The 20000-nt window shown below is 40.9% G+C and overlaps 3 protein-coding genes across 5 annotated transcripts in view; 2 read left to right on the forward strand and 1 right to left on the reverse strand.

Moving 5' to 3' along the window:
* Positions 1–631, forward strand: part of tdrd7b (tudor domain containing 7 b) — a 32504-nt gene extending 31873 nt beyond the window's left edge. For all 3 annotated transcript variants that reach the window (XM_080781248.1, XM_080781249.1, XM_080781250.1), the window contains one exon: positions 1–631. This exon is cut by the window's left edge and continues 976 nt beyond it. The gene's annotated coding sequence lies outside the window, so the exon portion shown is untranslated.
* Positions 632–3527: 2896 nt separating this feature from the next.
* Positions 3528–10061, reverse strand: LOC308325576 (calcium-binding protein 2-like; the record flags this gene model as incomplete). Its single annotated transcript, XM_080778110.1, has 7 exons — positions 3528–3556; positions 5083–5230; positions 5590–5699; positions 6512–6649; positions 7160–7190; positions 8775–8871; positions 9937–10061. 7 exons carry the CDS (start codon positions 10059–10061, stop codon positions 3528–3530), a joined length of 678 nt encoding a protein of 225 aa, XP_080634236.1.
* Positions 10062–13807: 3746 nt separating this feature from the next.
* LOC308325584 (protein O-GlcNAcase) overlaps positions 13808–20000 on the forward strand; it is a gene marked incomplete at both ends in the record, with an annotated part of 21886 nt that continues 15693 nt past the window's right edge. Inside the window, 3 exons of the mRNA XM_080778121.1 lie at positions 13808–13847; positions 17292–17343; positions 18805–18902. Of these exons, the coding sequence (XP_080634247.1) occupies positions 13808–13847; positions 17292–17343; positions 18805–18902 (190 nt within the window). The remainder of the gene's footprint in view (positions 13848–17291; positions 17344–18804; positions 18903–20000) is intronic.

Below are 20000 nucleotides of genomic sequence, written 5' to 3' on the forward strand. Positions count from 1 at the left end.
GAACCCGCGACACGTTTGCAGACTGCAGTCTGGGTGGCCGGACCGCTAGGCCGTTGACGCGTTGTCGTGTCAAAGGTCTGACTCACCCACATCGTTAACGTAGCGCCACCTGGCTGTGAGAGCGCTTTTAATGTTGTTTTAGTTGGCGCTTTTGTCCAAAGCAGCGCCTTAACGTACATTACAGTGTAGCGTTGAGCTAGCCTGGTTAGCATCTTAACGCTACCTTACAGTGTAGCATTGAGCTAGCTTGGTTAGCATCTTAACGCTACCTTACAGTGTAGCATTGAGCTAGCCTGGTTAGCACCTTAACATTACAGTGCAGAGTTGAACTAGCCTGGTTAGCACCTTTAGCAGACCATTACAAACCATTAGCAGACCAATGCGTCACAAAACATACATTACACATACGATACATTCTACACAAAGAAAAGAAAAAAAAACACACAAAAACCAGAATGGTTACCACAGTATAAACTTGGTGTCTCTGTTTTGGGCACGTCATTGTTAGGCAAAATGTTTGAAAAAATATATTTATTATTGTTATTATATTTATTATTATTATTATTATTATTATCTTTAAAAGATTAGCTCACAACACATCACGTTGTGACACAATCGCTTAATTAAACACATTGAGTGAAAAAGGTTGACACCCGTGTGAACTGAGTGGTGCAACTCCCCCCCCCCCCCCCCCCCCTGCCCCTGGTAGAGGGACTCACTTCTAGCCTGGCTAATAAACCAGACTCAAATCACACCGTCGTCGTGTGGTGTTTGAGTCTGGAGAGGCTGTGTGTCGTGTGGTATTTGAGTCTGGAGAGGCTGTGTGTCGTGTGGTATTTGAGTCTGGAGAGGCTGTGTGTCGTGTGGTATTTGAGTCTGGAGAGGCTGTGTGTCGTCGTGTGGTATTTGAGTCTGGAGAGGCTGTGTGTGTCGTGTGGTATTTGAGTCTGGAGAGGCTGTGTGTGGATCTTGTTTCCCGGGGGCGCGGGTTCAAACGTTTTCTCTTTGATGCAATTGGTCAGAGCTACTGTCAGTCAAAGGTCTCAAGCATTGAAAGTCACTGTACCAAAGCCCGCCCATATTGCATATACCGTGTCCCGATTGGCCGGCCCCAGTTCTCTGGTGTAGGAAATGGGCGTACAATTGAGCCTCTCCAGACCGTAATCCTTCCGGCAGGCAATTTATTTTTTGCCAACGGCTGATACGGTCTGGCTTATTAGCCAGGCTAACTCACTTCCTGTTTGGCTTCAACATACCCACGTGCGCAGCGGACTGCTTTAGTCCTGTACCTAGTCTAGGTCTACAGCTAGGTCTAGCCTAGGTCTACAGTCTAGGTCTAGGTCTACAGGCTATAGGTACAGGACTGCATCTCTGAGAGTGAATTCACCAGGTGATGAAAATGTAGTAAAACATCTTTAATTTTCTGTGATATTTCTTCCTAGCTTAATTGATTGATTAACCCATTCTGAACGGGAACCCATTTCGGTGTTAGCATCATGTTATGCTTTAGCTATTGAAAAATAGCAGATCTACAAGCTCGTAGCGCGCCACCGAGTGGCGCGATACGAGCTTATAGGTTTTGCTATTTTTGAAAAATCGAAGAACGACTGACATTTTTAAAATCTGATCTCAGGTCAGAATGGGTTAATCAGACCAGTGTAAATCAGTGGAAACCTCGTATGAATATGATCTCAGGTCAGAATGGGTTAAGCTCCTTCTTCACATGATACAGACGCCGTTAGAGTAAGCTTTTATTTTGCAGTTTCTTCCATGTTGTTTGGAGCTCCTGTGATGGTAGTCGAGCTAACACGTGACTCAAGAGGAACTAAAGGTTAGCCGTTTGAGATGACATAATGGTAGCTGATCAATTAACTTTCAATCGATTAATCGAAGGCATTCCTATTGGACAACAGGGAGCTTAGGGGAGCATTCGTATTGGACGACAGGGAGCTCAGGGGAGCATTTCTATTGGAGCACAGGGAGCTATGGGGAGTACGATTCGCTGCTTACTTTGAGCGTGAACACAAATGATTCAGAGCGTATTGTGCTCACAATGGGAAACATCTCGACATCTCCAACTAGTGTCTTTCTCTCTAAAAAAAACAAATCCGTTTTGTGCAGAAAACACTGACAATGTTACAATGTGGCCAGATTTGAAGCCACATCCGCAATAACCACTATAACCACTCCAGATACAAGAACTGAATCCAGATGTGAAGCCACATCCGTAATAACCACTCCAGATACAAGAACTGAATCCAGATGTGAAGCCACATCCGTAATAACCACTCCAGATACAAGAACTAAATCCAGTGTGAAGCCACATCCGTAATAACCACTCCAGATACAAGAACTGAATCCAGATGTGAAGCCACATCCGTAATAACCACTCCAGATACAAGAACTGAATCCAGTGTGAAGCCACATCCGTAATAACCACTCCAGATACAAGAACTGAATCCAGATGTGAAGCCACATCCGTAATAACCACTATAGAGCTTGTTTATTTATTTCTTCTCATTTGTTATTTTGTCTGGCATTGTGACTTTAATTCTCTGCAAGTTACTGTATTGCCGACATGTTGGGGATTCATTTTGCTGAATTGTGTGCACATATAGTTTGATATTATAATATATAGTTTCAATTGCCAGTAGTGTTAAACTTGCAGAGATCGTTCCAAACGCTGGTGTTGAGTTGTAGCACTTTGAACAGACAAACCACTTCACTTCCTTAAAATGTAACAATTGCCAGCTGTGTAAAATGGCAAGAATGTGATGAAATGTGACCTTATTTCCCCTGATATGACTGCACCGTGTGGGGTTTCTATCGACAGATCTGTGAAACCGTCTCTATAGAGATACGGAAAACCTGATATAACTGCGCCATGGTTTTGATTATATGATATTGGTGAGTGGTGACATAATCTCTTCTGATTATACTTTTATCATTTCCATTTGTTTTAACAATCGCCACACGTTTATGAGAGAAAGGTTTTTAGGAATAAAGTTAACTTCTGGAAGACTTAAGATTCCTCATTTCATTCAGTGATTTGTTATTATTATTGTTGTTATTATAATTATTATTGTTGTTGTTATTATTAGTGATGTGTACAGTAGATGGGCCTCTAACGGATGGACAGCATCATAGATAGATAGATAGATAGGTTTATTTGTCATTTTTACAACTGTGAACAGCAGAAAAACTAAATTTCGATGTGCCGAGTGCACGAGCCGCAGCAACATGAGTCGCGCCGCCACAAACTTCTCTTTACGTCATAGAAAAAATCGTATACGTGCTTTTTCTTTCCGCTGTCCTTCCACCTTTACGCCGAGTTTCCAGATTATTAGCGAGAGAAAAAGTTTTATTTTCTCTCATCTTCAGTGTCCAAATTTGCCCGCAATAAAGTCCCCCTTGCATCTCAGCCTGTCGTTCCACGCTGATTTCCAACCTCTGCTCCAAGGCGTCATCACGGTAATGGTACGGTAAGGGTACAGTAAGGGTACAGTAAGAGTACAGTAGATGGGCCTCTAACGGATGGACAGCATCATCATGAACTCTGAAAAGACGACAACAGGGGGATATATTGTGAGTAGAGCTTTCACGTTAACACTTTATCACGTTAAAGAAGACAACAGGAGGATATATTATGAGTAGAGCTTTCACGTTAACACTTTATCACGTTAAAGAAGACAACAGGAGGATATATTGTGAGTAGAGCTTTCACGTTAACACTTTATCACGTTAAAGAAGACAACAGGAGGATATATTATGAGTAGAGCTTTCACGTTAACACTTTATCACGTTAAAGAAGACAACAGGAGGATATATTATGAGTAGAGCTTTCACGTTAACACTTTATCACGTTAAAGAAGACAACAGGAGGATATATTATGAGTAGAGCTTTCACGTTAACACTTTATCACGTTAAAGAAGACAACAGGAGGATATATTATGAGTAGAGCTTTCACGTTAACACTTTATCACGTTAAAGAAGACAACAGGAGGATATATTATGAGTAGAGCTTTCACGTTAACACTTTATCACGTTAAAGAAGACAACAGGAGGATATATTATGAGTAGAGCTTTCACGTTAACACTTTATCACGTTAAAGAAGACAACAGGAGGATATCATTTATTATGAGTAGAGCTTTCACGTTAACACTTTAATTTCAGTTGACGATTAATTCTTGTCACACAGATTGAATTGCCTTTTAGGCTTATAATTATGACAAATAACTGAAATATAACAAGAAATTACTGGCATTTATATATATATTCTTTTCAATCACAGGCTAAGAAGTTGGGTAACCACCTCTATTATAATATAGAGATTATTATTATTATTATTATAATACACCGGTCTAAATGAAACTCTAGAAACGCATCTCATTCCACACACACACATTATGCATAATCTATCTCTGGCGACGCTCTATAGAGGTGCTGTGATATTACTATCTCTAGGGGGCGCTCTAGGCTGTAATGGGAATTTTAGAATGCCAACTATACAGTGCCAGATATATGCATTATTGTGTATTTATCTTCCTTCCATTAAGTCTCTTTGCTCACCAATAATGTGCTCAGTCTAATTCATGCAGCTGTCAATCTAACTGACTTGACTCCTCCACGCTGTCAGCAAAGGTATACTTATTTGTGTGTCGCCCTTATGTTTAGCGCAGATCCTTATATGGACATTCAGTGTGGCATCTCTGTTAGAACAAGACTATAAGGACTGTCTGAGAATAGGGTTGAGGAGGCTTGTGTCCGGAGGGGCTGCTGGAACAGGCAAGGAGGAGGCCTGTTCCTGTTCCTCACTCTCTGTATGTTGTTTCTCTGCTGAATCTTCTCAATACATCCTCAATACTTCACCCTGAAGAACTTTGTCATTCCTTCATCTTTGGAAGATAATTTAATCTACGACATATATGGCGACGAGGATGGGATGAAAGCTTTGCTGTAATCAACAGCAAACACTTAGTTTAAGATATCCAGTACAAGGCTATATATAGTATCTGCTGTGATATTACTATCTCTAGGGGGCGCTCTAGGCTAATAGAGGACCATAGTATCCGTTCCTCACCCTCGAAGTCGATGTCTCCGTCTGCGTTGATGTCCAGCTCCTTCATGGTCTCCTCCAGCTCGCCTTTCTTCAGCTTCTCGCCCAGAAGAGAACGCACCGCTTCCTTCATCTCGTCCATGGAGATCCTCCCATCTCCGTCTGTGTCAAACTGGAGAGAGAGAGAGAGAGAGAGAGAGAGAAGGCTGACTCCAGCTCCTTCAGCCCCATCATCCCAGGGTTAGGGTCAGGTTAAAGGTTAAAGGTTAAAGGTCTAACCTGTTGGAAGGCTGACTCCAGCTCCTTCAACCCCATCATCCCAGGGTTAGGGTCAGGTTAAAGTTTAAAGGTTAAAGGTCTAACCTGTTGGAAGGCTGACTCCAGCTCCTTTAACCCCATCATCCCAGGGTTAGGGTCAGGTTAAAGGTTAAAGGTTAAAGGTCTAACCTGTTGGAAGGCTGACTCCAGCTCCTTTAACCCCATCATCCCAGGGTTAGGGTCAGGTTAAAGGTTAAAGGTTAAAGGTCTAACCTGTTGGAAGGCTGACTCCAGCTCCTTTAACCCCATCATCCCAGCCGTCTCTCCCATCATCCTCGGTCCCATCAGCTCAATCCAGTCATCAAGGTCCATCAGGCCGCCCACTGTGGACACCGACCAATCACAGCATGCAGGAGTGTTCAGTTACAGAGACACCAACCAATCAGGAGTGTTCAGTTACAGAGACACCAACCAATCAGGAGTGTTCAGTTACAGAGACACCAACCAATCAGGAGTGTTCAGTTGCAGAGACAGCAACACAAGACAATACCCTACTGGCCTGAATATACACTAAGACTACGTTTTTCCCCCAGTGGAAATATCCTAAAAAAAGGGGGTGGTATTATAAGTCTTATAATCTTGAAAAAGTCTTAATGCGGGTGAAAGTAATCATTAAAAAAAAGAACTGCTTGCAGACAGAGTGACATAGTAGTATACACATACACGACAGCAACCTCTGGTGGACGAATGTGTGCGGGCAGCCTGCCACTGTCTGTGCATACAGACATTGTACCTCATGTTTCTCAGTTCATTTAGAGAACCCTATTAACTCACTATATCATAACAGATCTATAAACTCACTCCTTATGTTGTTAGTTATATAATAAAAGATCCATAAACTCACTCCTCATGTTAGTTATATAATAACATATCTATAGACTCACTTATGTTGTTGTTAGTTTAATATCAACAGGTTAACTCACTCCTCATCTTGATCTGCTGAACTATCTCCAGCAGCTCCATCTCCGTGGGCATGTATCCCATGGTCCTCATGTTGTTGTTAGTTTAATATAAACAGGTTAAACTCACTCCTCATCTTGATCTGCTGAACTATCTCCAGCAGCTCCATCTCCGTGGGCATGTATCCCATGGTCCTCATGTTGTTGTTAGTTTAATATAAACAGGTTAAACTCACTCCTCATCTTGATCTGCTGAACTATCTCCAGCAGCTCCATCTCCGTGGGCATGTATCCCATGGTCCTCATACACTCGGCCACGTCTTTGTAGTTCAGGTACGCGTCCACGGAGAACTCCTTGAAGGCCTCGGCCAGCTCTGTGACAGAGACATGACATCACAACATCACATGACATCACATGACATCACATCACACCAGGGCCAATAAGGCAATTATGGAAGGAGGTAGGGCCCGCACACCGTTCTTTTGGTAAAGAATAACTTTATTGAATCGACAACGTTTCGATCTTCACAGATCTTCGTCAGGTCTACATGGGGGCGGCGGTGGATCGATGATAACCACAAGGTGGCCCCTTTTGTGCCCATATATGGAGCTGAGTGACACTAATTCGTAATTTATTATTTATTTATTCTATTCTATTTATATCATCACATGACATCACACCATCACATAACACCATCACATGACATCACACCATCACATGACATCATCATCATCACATCATCACATCACATCACACCATCACACCACACGTTTAAACAGGTGATTCTAACAACAGGTCTAACAACAGCTCTGTGACAAACAGTTAATACATTTAAGTAAACAGTTCTGTGATGACTTTAAATATTGAACATGACAACACTCACCGTCTAATTCAGCTTGAGCCAGTTCTCTTTCCTACAGAGAGACAATACAACAATATGATAATTATGATATAATACTTTACTGTCAGTTCTCTGTCCTACAGAGAGACAATACAACAATATGATCATTATGATATTATAATACTTTACTGTCAGTTCTCTGTCCTACAGAGAGACAATACAACAATATGATCATTATGATATTATAATACTTTACTGTCAGTTCTCTGTCCTACAGAGAGACAATACAACAATATGATAATTATGATATAATACTTTACTGTCAGTTCTCTGTCCTACAGAGAGACAATACAACAATATGATCATTATGATATTATAATACTTTACTGTCAGTTCTCTGTCCTACAGAGAGACAATACAACAATATGATAATTATGATATAATACTTTACTGTCAGTTCTCTTTCCTACAGAGAGACAATACAACAATATGATAATTATGATATAATACTTTACTGTCAGTTATCTTTCCTACAGAGAGACAATACAACAATATGATAATTATGATATAATACTTTACTGTCAGTTCTCTGTCCTACAGAGAGACAATACAACAATATGATCATTATGATATTATAATACTTTACTGTCAGTTCTCTGTCCTACAGAGAGACAATACAACAATATGATAATTATGATATAATACTTTACTGACAGTTCTCTGTCCTACAGAGAGACAAAACAACAATATGATAATTATGATATTATTGCGAATGCAGTGAGCACTTACTATGAGACCTAGCAGATCATGTCTGTGTGTGTCTGTGTCTGTCTGTCTGTCTGTCTGTCTGTCTGTCTGTCTGTCCGTGTGTCTGTCCCGCTATCCAAATATGGAGTGTGTTGCATCAGCAATCACTCAGCTCCATATATGGGCACAAAAGGGGCCAGGTCCACTCAGCTCCATATATGGGCACAAAAGGGGCCAGTGATTTGTTTGTTGTGGACCTGGCCCCTTTTGTGCCCATATATGGAGCTGAGTGACACTAATTCGTAATTTATTCTAATTGTTATTGCAATTTACGATCTGCGTTCGCTTCCCGCGTTCGCGCGTCTTACTCGTAATACTTTACTGTCAGTTCTCTGTCCTACAGAGAGACAAAACAACAATATGATAATTATGATAATATAATACTTTACTGTCAGTTCTCTGTCCTACAGAGAGACAAAACAACAATATGATAATTATGATATAATACTTTACTGTCAGTTCTCTTTCCTACAGAGAGACAACACAACAATATGATAATTATGATATAATAATACTTTACTGTCAGTTCTCTTTCCTACAGAGAGACAATACAACAATATGATAATTATGATATAATACTTTACTGTCAGTTCTCTGTCCTACAGAGAGACAATACAACAATATGATAATTATGATATAATACTTTACTGTCAGTTCTCTGTCCTACAGAGAGACAAAACAAAAGGTGTTCAAATGACTAGCGTAGACGCACGCACGCACGCACGCACGCAAGCACAAAGTTTAGTTATTAGTATTAGAACAGCAATATATAGTATATAGTGTACTTACAGCTACAAACACACTGTTCAGGATTAGTAGTAGTAGTATTAGTAGTATTAATAGTACTTACAGCTCCAAACACACTGTTCAGGACAGAGTTGTAAACTTTGGTCATTTTCTCTGCGTCTTTCTTTCCCTTCTTGGATGATTTCTTCGGCCTCTGGGCTCTGTAGATTATAGACAATAACAGAACAACCAATAACAGAACACCTAGAACTGTAGATGGACAATAACAGAACAACCAATAACAGAACAACTAGAACTGTAGATGGACAATAACAGAACAACCAACAACAGAACACCTAGAACTGTAGATGGACAATAACAGAACAACCAATGACTGTAGATTATAGCAATAACAGAACACCTATAACTGTAGATGGACAATAACAGAACAACCAATAACTGTAGATTATAGCAATAACAGAACACCTATAACTGTAGATGGACAATAACAGAACAACCAATAACTGTAGATTATAGCAATAACAGAACACCTATAACTGTAGATGGACAATAACAGAACAACCAATAACAGAACACCTATAACTGTAGATGGACAATAACAGAACAACCAATAACTGTAGATTATAGCAATAACAGAACACCTATAACTGTAGATGGACAATAACAGAACAACTAGAGCTGTCATATTTGTCCAATTCTGTCCTGTGTCTCTCACCCCTCTCTCTCTCCTCAGTAGGTCATTCTGTCTGTGTCCCACATGGAGATCTCTGTATCTGTCTGTCTGTCAGTCTGTGTCCCACATGGAGATCTCTGTATCTGTCTGTCTGTCTGTCAGTCTGTGTCCCACATGGAGATCTCTGTATCTGTCTGTCTGTCTGTCTGTCTGTCTGTCTGTCTGTCTGTCTGTCTGTCTGTCTGTCTGTCTGTCTGTCTGTCTGTCTGTCTGTCTGTCTGTCTGTCTGTCTGTCTGTCTGTGTCCCACATGGAGATCTCTGTATCTGGCTGTGTCTGAAGAGTGCAAACTGACTGTGAAAAGGTTAAGTAATCAATTGTCAGGTGTGGGGTTGCCGTGGCAATCAATTGGCTGAGGCAGAGGCTGGAAATTACACAGGTGAGGGGACGTGACCTCATTAGGCCCACTGGCAGAGCCCGACCAGAGGAGCCTTTTCTGGTGGTTCTGGAGAACCGTGGACTCGAGGCCGTGCACTGCCCTTCTCCAGTTACGTAAATTAAAACCACACACACACAGTAGGATGTATTCTTACCCATCTGCAGAGGCTGTAGAACCATCAGCTGCACTAGTGACAGAGGCCACAGAGGCGACCGAGGCCACAGAGGCGACCGAGGCCACAGAGGTGACAGAGGAGGCCCTCGACCGTTCATTGGACATGCTGGGGAGAAAATATTGTCGTTGAAATGTTATTCATGGCCAACATCATGGCCAACATGTTCACCACCAACATGTTCACCACTCGCGCTACGAGCTTGTAGGTCTGCTATTTTTTGAAAAATCGAACAACGACTGACATTTTTAGAATCTGATCTCAGGTCAGAATGGGTTAATCAGACCAGTGTGTGTCCAGTGGAAACCTCGCATGAATCTGATCTCAGGTCAGAATGGGTTAATTAAGGGGGGCAACAATACGCACTGCACGTAGGGCAACACGCTTATAAGGGGGCAACAAAATGTGCCAAAAAGTGCCGTGCCGACCCTCATAATAACAACTTTCTCTGCGGTTAATAAGGAGCGGCCGTGAGGTTCAACCAAATGGTCAGCTACGCTCCTGATGTGGTCTCACTTCCTTCCTGGACTACAAGACACACCTCCACACAGCGTCTCCCCCCTCTCCAAAAGGAGGGGTGGTGCAGCAAAGCATTATGGGCATTGTAGGAACTATAGGAATACAATTCATCAATCCAGTCAAACACACAGACTTCATTGTTTTTCTGGTGCACATTTCAAATTATGCTGCTGTTATCTATATTACAAATACTGTTAACATTGAGTGACAGTTTCTAACAGCGGTGAAATATCCCTTTAAGTATATGGTATGTTAAATATACGGTTTTATTTCAGTATATTATCTTACCTGGTTCTCTTGAATCAAGAAAAAACACAATCCGCAAGCCAGAGAGGTTGATTATCCTATTGTCAGTGTAGACCCACTTCTGTCCTCCCCTCTGTCTGTCTGTCTGTCTGTCTCTCTCTCTGTCTCTGTCTCTCTCTGTCTCTGTCTCTCTCCCCAGAGGATTAGCAGCTATATCTTCCCTGGCTAAAGGCAACAGATTAGGAAGCACCACATGTGATATGTGACTTGACTCCAAGAGGTTTACAACTTTTAATCCATTTAGAAATTTAGACCTGACGCTGATTCTACAAACTCGCACACTCTAGAAATCAATACCATGCACGGCATACCCATACATAGCACCGGATAAACCACACTAAAGACAAACATTAAATGTGTATAGGAGAGGATAAACCACACTAAAGACAAACATTAAATGTGTATAGGAGAGGATAAACCACCATGAAATGTATCCATTCTACATACTGTGAAATAATGAAATGTACCCATTCTACATACTGTGAAATAATGAAATGTACCCATGCTACATACTGTGAAATAATGAAATGTACCCATTCTACATACTGTGAAATAATGAAATGTACCCATTCTACATACTGTGAAATATAATGAAACGCACCCATTCTACATACTGTGAAATATAATGAAATGTACCCATTCTACATACTGTGAAATATAATGAAATGCACCCATTCTACATACTGTGAAATATAATGAAATGTACCCATTCTACATACTGTGAAATAATGACATGTACCCATTCTACATACTGTGAAATAATGAAATGTACCCATTCTACATACTGTGAAATATAATGAAATGTACCCATTCTACATACTGTGAAATATAATTAAATGTACCCATTCTACATACTGTGAAATAATGAAATGTACCCATTCTACATACAGTACTGTGAAATATAATGAAATGTACCCATTCTACACACTGTGAAATATAATGAAATGCACCCATTCTACATACTGTGAAATATAATGAAATGTACCCATTCTACATACTGTGAAATAATGAAATGTACCCATTCTACATACTGTGAAATAATGACATGTACCCATTCTACATACTGTGAAATATAATGAAATGCACCCATTCTACATACTGTGAAATATAATGAAATGTACCCATTCTACATACTGTGAAATATAATGAAATGCACCCATTCTACATACTGTGAAATATAATGAAATGTACCCATTCTACATATTGTGAAATATAATGAAATGTACCCATTCTACATGCTGTGAAATATAATGAAATGCACCCATTCTACATACTGTGAAATAATGAAATGTACCCATTCTACATACTGTGAAATATAATGAAATGTACCCATTCTACATACTGTGAAATATAATGAAATGTACCCATTCTACATATTGTGAAATATAATTAAATGTACCCATTCTACATACTGTGAAATATAATGAAATGTACCCATTCTACATACTGTGAAATATAATGAAATGCACCCATTCTACATACTGTGAAATAATGAAATGTACCCATTCTACATACTGTGAAATATAATGAAATGCACCCATTCTACATACTGTGAAATATAATGAAATGTACCCATTCTACATACAGTACTGTGAAATAATGAAATGTACCCATTCTACATACAGTACTGTGAAATATAATGAAATGTACCCATTCTACACACTGTGAAATATAATGAAATGTACCCATTCTACATACTGTGAAATATAATGAAATGTACCCATTCTACATACTGTGAAATATAATGAAATGTATCCATTCTACATACTGTGAAATATAATGAAATGTACCCATTCTACATACTGTGAAATATAATGAAATGTAACCATTCTACATACTGTGAAATATAATGAAATGTACCCATTCTACATACTGTGAAATATAATGAAATGTACCCATTCTACATACTGTGAAATATAATGAAATGTACCCATTCTACATACTGTGAAATATAATGAAATGTACCCATTCTACATACTGTGAAATATAATGAAATGTACCCATTCTACATACTGTCAAATATAATGAAATGTACCCATTCTACATACTGTCAAATATACCCATTCTGCATACTGTGAAATATAATGAAATGTACCCATTCTACATACTGTGAAATATAATGAAATGCACCCATTCTGCATACTGTGAAATATAATGAAACGCACCCATTCTACATACTGTGAAATATAATGAAATGTACCCATTCTACATACTGTGAAATATAATGAAATGTACCCATTCTACATACTGTCAAATATAATGAAATGTACCCATTCTACATACTGTGAAATATACCCATTCTGCATACTGTGAAATATAATGAAATGTACCCATTCTACATACTGTGAAATATAATGAAATGTACCCATTCTACATAATGTGAAATATAATGAAATGTACCCATTCTACATACTGTGAAATATAATGAAATGCACCCATTCTGCATACTGTGAAATATAATGAAATGCACCCATTCTACATACTGTGAAATATAATGAAATGCACCCATTCTACATACTGTGAAATATAATGAAATGCACCCATTCTACATACTGTGAAATATAATGAAATGTATCCATTCTACATACTGTGAAATATAATGAAATGTATCCATTCTACACACTGTGAAATATAATGAAATGTATCCATTCTACACACTGTGAAATATAATGAAATGTATCCATTCTACATACTGTAGTGTGAAATAAAATGTCCAATCAATCAAAACCCATTCAATCCAAGCTGATCATGTATGTACCTGCACTGCCCAACAATTCCACCAAGTGGCGCCCATGTGCTGCTTCTCAGGCAGTCTACTATACTAACTATAGAGCTTCACAACGCGACCACACACACACACACACACACACACACACACACACACACACACACACACACACACACACACACACACACAGAGAGAGAGAGGCGGCGGCATGAAGCATCCCGTCTCGCCCAGGAACTGAGCCTCCACGGCGGGCATAGCGGCGCGTCGCCTCGTTGTCTCTGAGCGTGGATGCAGGACAGCATGGAGGAGAGACAGCGCTTCCTGTGCGGCGTGGTGGAAGGTAAGACAGCCTGTACTATTAACCAAATGGACCCTTATAGGCTACAGGGTTTAGCCTCAGTCTGTACTGTAAACACGGAACCAAATGGACCCTTATACAGGTCTGTACTGAGGGGTATATATATAGCCTCAGTACTAAACGGAACCAAATGGACCCTTAATACACGTGACAGGTCTCTGTTGAGAGTCTACTAGCCTATATTGAGACACACTCTAGACTCGAGTCTAAATCTATAAGGCTAGTGAGAGTGTAGTCTGCAGGTCACAATGAACCACAGACAGACAGACAGACAGACAGACAGACAGACAGACAGTCTGTAGTCTGCAGGTCACAATGAGCCACAGACAGACAGATCAGTCTGTAGTCTGATCTAATGATCATTCAATCAATACAACATGGGGGCGTGGTCAGATGGGGGTCCGTGCTCTGATATAAAGCATGTCACATTGTTTATTTATTGTTGTGAAAAAATAGATTATGATCATGTGATGCCCCCCCCCTAGAGATTATGGTCATGTGATGCCCCCCCCCCCCAAGTTGTTCCTGCATGAATATAATTATATGCTTGACCTATATACCATTATGCTATCATGTATTTATATACATTATACTATCATGTATTTATATACCATTATGCTATCATGTATTTATATACATTATACTATCATGTGGGTTAGGTTAGGTTAGGTTAAGAAAACAACTGACAGATTACAATTTGTCCAAAATGCAGCAGCCAGAGTTTTAACTAGAACTAAGATGAGAGAACATATCACTCCAGTTTTGGCATCACTGCACTGGCTTCCGGTTGTTTTTAGGATTTCTTTTAAAATTATTTTACTTGTCTATAAAGCTCTCAATGGTCCCATTGCAGTCAGAACTACAGACTCACTCCCAATCTAAACTATATGGAATGAACTTCCCATTGCAGTCAGAACTACAGACTCACTCCCAATCTAAACTATGGAATGAACTTCCCATTGCAGTCAGAACTACAGACTCACTCCCAATCTAAACTATATGGAATGAACTTCCCATTGCAGTCAGAACTACAAACTCACTAGTCTAGCAGCAGAAGCATACAGTACACATACAATACACATGCAGTATACACAAATCTGCAGCATGGAAATAATTTTCCTCTCCTGAGGCAAAGTACAATCATGTGATCGTATAGAGTTAATTACTTTCTTATTTATTTCATAAAGCTCTTAAACCGGCGAGAGCTATTTTTATATTTACAACTTACAGAACATTCCAAAATACCACAGATGGAGCATGAAACACTATCAGCCTATTACGAGCCAATAGAAACGTCCCTTACAAAACACCCTCATTCACAATGTTGGGGTTTCAACACAACGAACAATGTTCTCTAAGCCTTACAGCATGTTACGTAGAGACAGCACAATGTTGGGGTTACAACACAACAATGTTCTCTAAGCCTTACAGCATGTTACGTAGAGACAGCACAATGTTGGGGTTACAACACAACAATGTTCTCTAAGCCTTACAGCATGTTACGTAGAGACAGCACAATGTTGGGGTTACAACACAACAATGTTCTCTAAGCCTTACAGCATGTTACGTATAGACAGCACTAGAAATTGCATTTTATGTAGTGGATTAAGAGCGTCTGATATATAAGAAATGCAATTACAATAAATACATTGTAATTGCATTATACTATCATATGTATGTATTATATAAAATTATACTATCATATGCATGTATTAAATATCATTATACTATCATATGTATGCATTATACCTATGCCTACTGTAACGGTTTCCACAGTTAAATGGTTAATTGTCTTAGGGGTGCCAGGTATAGATCTAGATTCTAGCCTGCAGAGAATGTTATTTCTCCTTTATTATGAGTTCTTCCTCATCTGGGTCAACCGGAACCAACACAGGACCCAAGAATAAAACACCACCAACACTTTGTCAACTCTCAAGAATTATATTGAGCTTTCAATCAACAGCAATACTTCGGTTCATCACAGTTCACAAAAAAAAGCACCAGTCTGAAATGTTTGTAAATAAACCAAAAAGCAACAAAAAAAATGTAGCTCAAACACAAGGACTGGGGTTACACACGTAACCTTCACTCTCAAACCATGATTTATATGTCAACCGTTTGCAGTTTATAGTGCGCAGTTCATAAATAAATAAATAAATAACTGTTGATATTGTTCCGGATCCACGCAGCGCAGACGCAACGTGGATGTTAGTAAATGAAAGTATAGCCCATAGGCTAGTCCGTCTGTCCGAGCAGAGCGGCTCTTTAATAGTCTCCAAAACAACAAACAAAACAGGCTTGAAATAATTAAGGGGGGAAATACCACTGCTCCGTGTGTGATGGGTGACAGCTAGGTGACAGGGGCAGGTCAAGATCGATGCGGGGATCATTGTAGTTTATAGTTGTCCGTTAAATATTGTCGTCCGTTGGAACGGTTGTTTGTTTGTAGCTCTGCAGCAGGTTCGATCAACGCCCGAGGCTACGCCACGTTACGGAGCAAAACGACACTTCCTCGTTCAGTTCAGTCTCTCTCTCTCTCTCTCTCTCTCTCTCTCTCACACACACACACACACACACACACACACACACACACACACACACACACACACACACACACACACTGTCTCTCTGTCAGGCTCCGCACCGGCGCAAACAACGAGGCATTTTAGAATAGGCGTTTCCCAGGGGTGATCTGACAGGTGTCACGAACAGACGGCTCGGGGACCATTTCGGGCCGTCACAGTATGTATATATTTGGTATTGGTTCCAGCTGTTACTCCAAACATGACCCACTTTTAAATTAGTAGCTTAATGACTAGTATTAAAAAATATATATATATGTCCAATGTATTTGTATTTAAGTATAACTAAATGCATTTAAAATTCAATCAAAATTATACTTTTCAGGATTCCTAAAAATAGCAAAACACAATATTATTCAGGATTTCAATTCAAACATTGCACATTTTGAGCTTGTAGATCGGCAATTTTTTGCTATTTTTTCAACTGATCTGGAGTCTCCCTATAGTGCGTTGGGGTTCAGCTGATCTGGAGTCTCCCTATAGTGCGTTGGGGTTCAGCTGATCTGGAGTCTAGTGGGTATTTATAAATTATAATATCTATCTGTTGAACCATCAGTGACTATTTAGCTACTGGAGTGTTCCTCCTCTCTCGTACAGCCAACCTTTGCTAAATTGTCACACATGTGCACCAAAAATAGCAGAGCTGCAGATTTGCTATTTTTGGCGTGGACGTAAGAATCACACTTTTCTTGCTTTAATCTAGTCTCTTGTGTGTGTGTGTGTGTGTGTGTGTGTGTGTGTGTGTGTGTGTGTGTGTGTGTGTGTGTGTGTGTGTGTGTGTGTGTGTGTGTGTGCGCGTGCGTGTGTGCGTGTGTGCGTGCGTGTGTGCGTGCACACCCTCCAGGTTTCTATGGGAGGCCTTGGTCTACAAACCAACGGAGAGTTCTCTTCCAATGGTAAGTTATACAGTCACACATTACAAACAAATCACTGTACCATAATCTGAACTAAACCATATACAGTACCAGCGTGGGTGCGTGCGTGCGTGGGCTGGTGTGTGTGTGTGTGTGTGTGTGTGTGTGTGTGTGTGTGTGTGTGTGCAACATTCCGTTTCTTTTCAGAGTGAGAGAGAGTAAAAATAGAGACTCTCATTTAGCACTTTCTCCCTTAACAACATGACATGTGACAACATGTGACAACATGTGACAACACGTGACAACATGTGACAACATGTGACAACATGTGACAACACGTGACAACATGTGACAACATGTGACAACAGCACGTGACAACATGGCCTCCATTCAGACTGGCTTGGATACATTTGGCTGAGGAGTGTGTGTGTGTGTGTGTGTGTGTGTGTGTGTGTCTGTGTGTGTGTGTGTGTGTGTGTAGCAGCCTTTGTGGGGGCGACACACACACACACACACACACACACACACACACACACCATCTGTGTAGGAAATTTAACTATAAATGCTGTGTGTGCGTGTGCGTGTGCGTGTGCGTGTGTGTGTGTGTGTGTGTGTGTGTGTGTGTGAACGTCTGTAATCATGTCTGTAATTCACCCCACCGACTTCTAATTCGACATACACGTTCCACACTGCGAATGTCTCTCTACCAGGCCTGCATCCTGGTAGAGAGACATTCACAATGCATTAGAGAGAGAGACCCCAGGCCTGCATCCTGGTAGAGAGACATTCACAATGCATTACATTAGAGAGAGAGAGAGAGAGACCCCAGGCCTGCATCCTGGTAGAGAGACATTAACAATGCATTACATTATTAGAAAGAGAGAGAGAGACCCCAGGCCTGCATCCTGGTAGAGAGACATTCACAATGCATTAGAGAGAGAGAGACCCCAGGCCTGCATCCTGGTAGAGAGACATTCACAATGCATTAGAGAGAGAGACCCCAGGCCTGCATCCTGGTAGAGAGACATTCACAATGCATTACATCATTAGAGAGAGAGAGAGACCCCAGGCCTGCATCCTGGTAGAGAGACATTCACAATGCATTACATTATTAGAGAGAGAGAGAGAGAGAGAGAGAGAGAGAGAGAGAGAGAGAGCTCCACCGTCTGGATTACATGAAGTGACCTCATGCATTATAAATAGATCACACAATTCAATTCAAAGGGCTTTATTGGCATGAGAAAACATACGTTTACACAATCAAAACAAACATGAGTCAGAATCTTTAATTGATCCTTTTCTATGTACCAAGATCACTCGATGCAGGAATGGTCGTCTTTAGGGCGGTTGGACAGGGCCCTGACCCTAGCCCTGGTCAGGGGCCCTGACCAGAGCTAGGGTCAGGGGCCCTGACCAGAGCTAGGGTCAGGGGCCCCTGTCCAGAGCCCGGGCAGTGTGGAACGTGTCTCTCTCTCTAATGCATTGTGAATGTCTCTCTACCAGGATGCAGGCCTGGGGTCTCAACACGTACCTCTACGCTCCTAAAGATGACCTGAAACACAGACTGCTGTGGAGAGAGGTGTACTCTGCTGAGGAGGAGGGTGAGAGACATTCACTTTACATTACACAGAGAGAGAGAGAGAGAGAGAGAGAGAGAGAGAGAGAGAGAGAGAGAGAGAGAGAGAGGGAGGGAGGAGGAGGGTGAGAGACATCCACTTTACATTACAGAGAGAGAGAGAGAGACACAGAGCGAGAGAGGAGGAGGGTGAGAGACATCCACTTTACATTACACAGAGAGAGAGAGAGAGAGAGAGAGAGAGAGGACAGGATTCCATATAAGCCTTCTGGCTTCTTCCTTTCCTTGCATTGTATTTTTGTTTCTTTGATATGTTATTGTCTATTTTTTGTACTATATGCTAAATAAATAAACCTAAAAAAAACAGTGTAGGAGCTATTCATGGTGCTGAAGTGTGTAACACTGTGGGAGCTATCCATGGTGCTGAAGTAACTGTGTAGGAGCTATCCATGGTGCTGAAGTGTGTAACACTGTAGGATCTATCCATGGTGCTGAAGTAACTGTGTAGGAGCTATCCATGGTGCTGAAGTAACTGTGTAGGAGCTATCCATGGTGCTGAAGTAACTGTGTAGGAGCTATCCACGGTGCTGAAGTAACTGTGTAGGAGCTATCCATTGTGCTGAAGTGTGTAACACTGTGTGGGAGCTATCCATGGTGCTGAAGTGTGTAACACTGTGTAGGAGCTATCCATGGTGCTGAAGTGTGTAGCACTGTGTAGGAGCTATCCATGGTGCTGAAGTGTGTGACACTGTGTGGGAGCTATCCATGGTGCTGAAGTGTGTAACACTGTGTAGGAGCTATCCATGGTGCTGAAGTGTGTAACAGTGTAGGAGCTATCCATGGTGCTGAAGTGTGTAACAGTGTAGGAGCTATCCATGGTGCTGAAGTATGTAACATTGTGTAGGAGCTATCCATGGTGCTGAAGTGTGTAACAGTGTAGGAGCTATCCATGGTGCTGAAGTGTGTAACAATGTGTGGGAGCTATCCATGGTACTGAAGTGTGTAACACTGTCTGCTGAAGTGTGTAACAGGAGGTCCATCTAACTGTATTAAACCCTATGTATCCTCTCCTCTCCTCTCCTCTCCTCTCCTCTCCTCTCCTCTCCTCTCTCTAACCCTATCT

This window comes from Protomyctophum bolini (assembly GCF_963924005.1).
Source record: "Protomyctophum bolini genome assembly, chromosome: 2".
In the NCBI taxonomy this organism is placed as follows: domain Eukaryota; kingdom Metazoa; phylum Chordata; class Actinopteri; order Myctophiformes; family Myctophidae; genus Protomyctophum; species Protomyctophum bolini.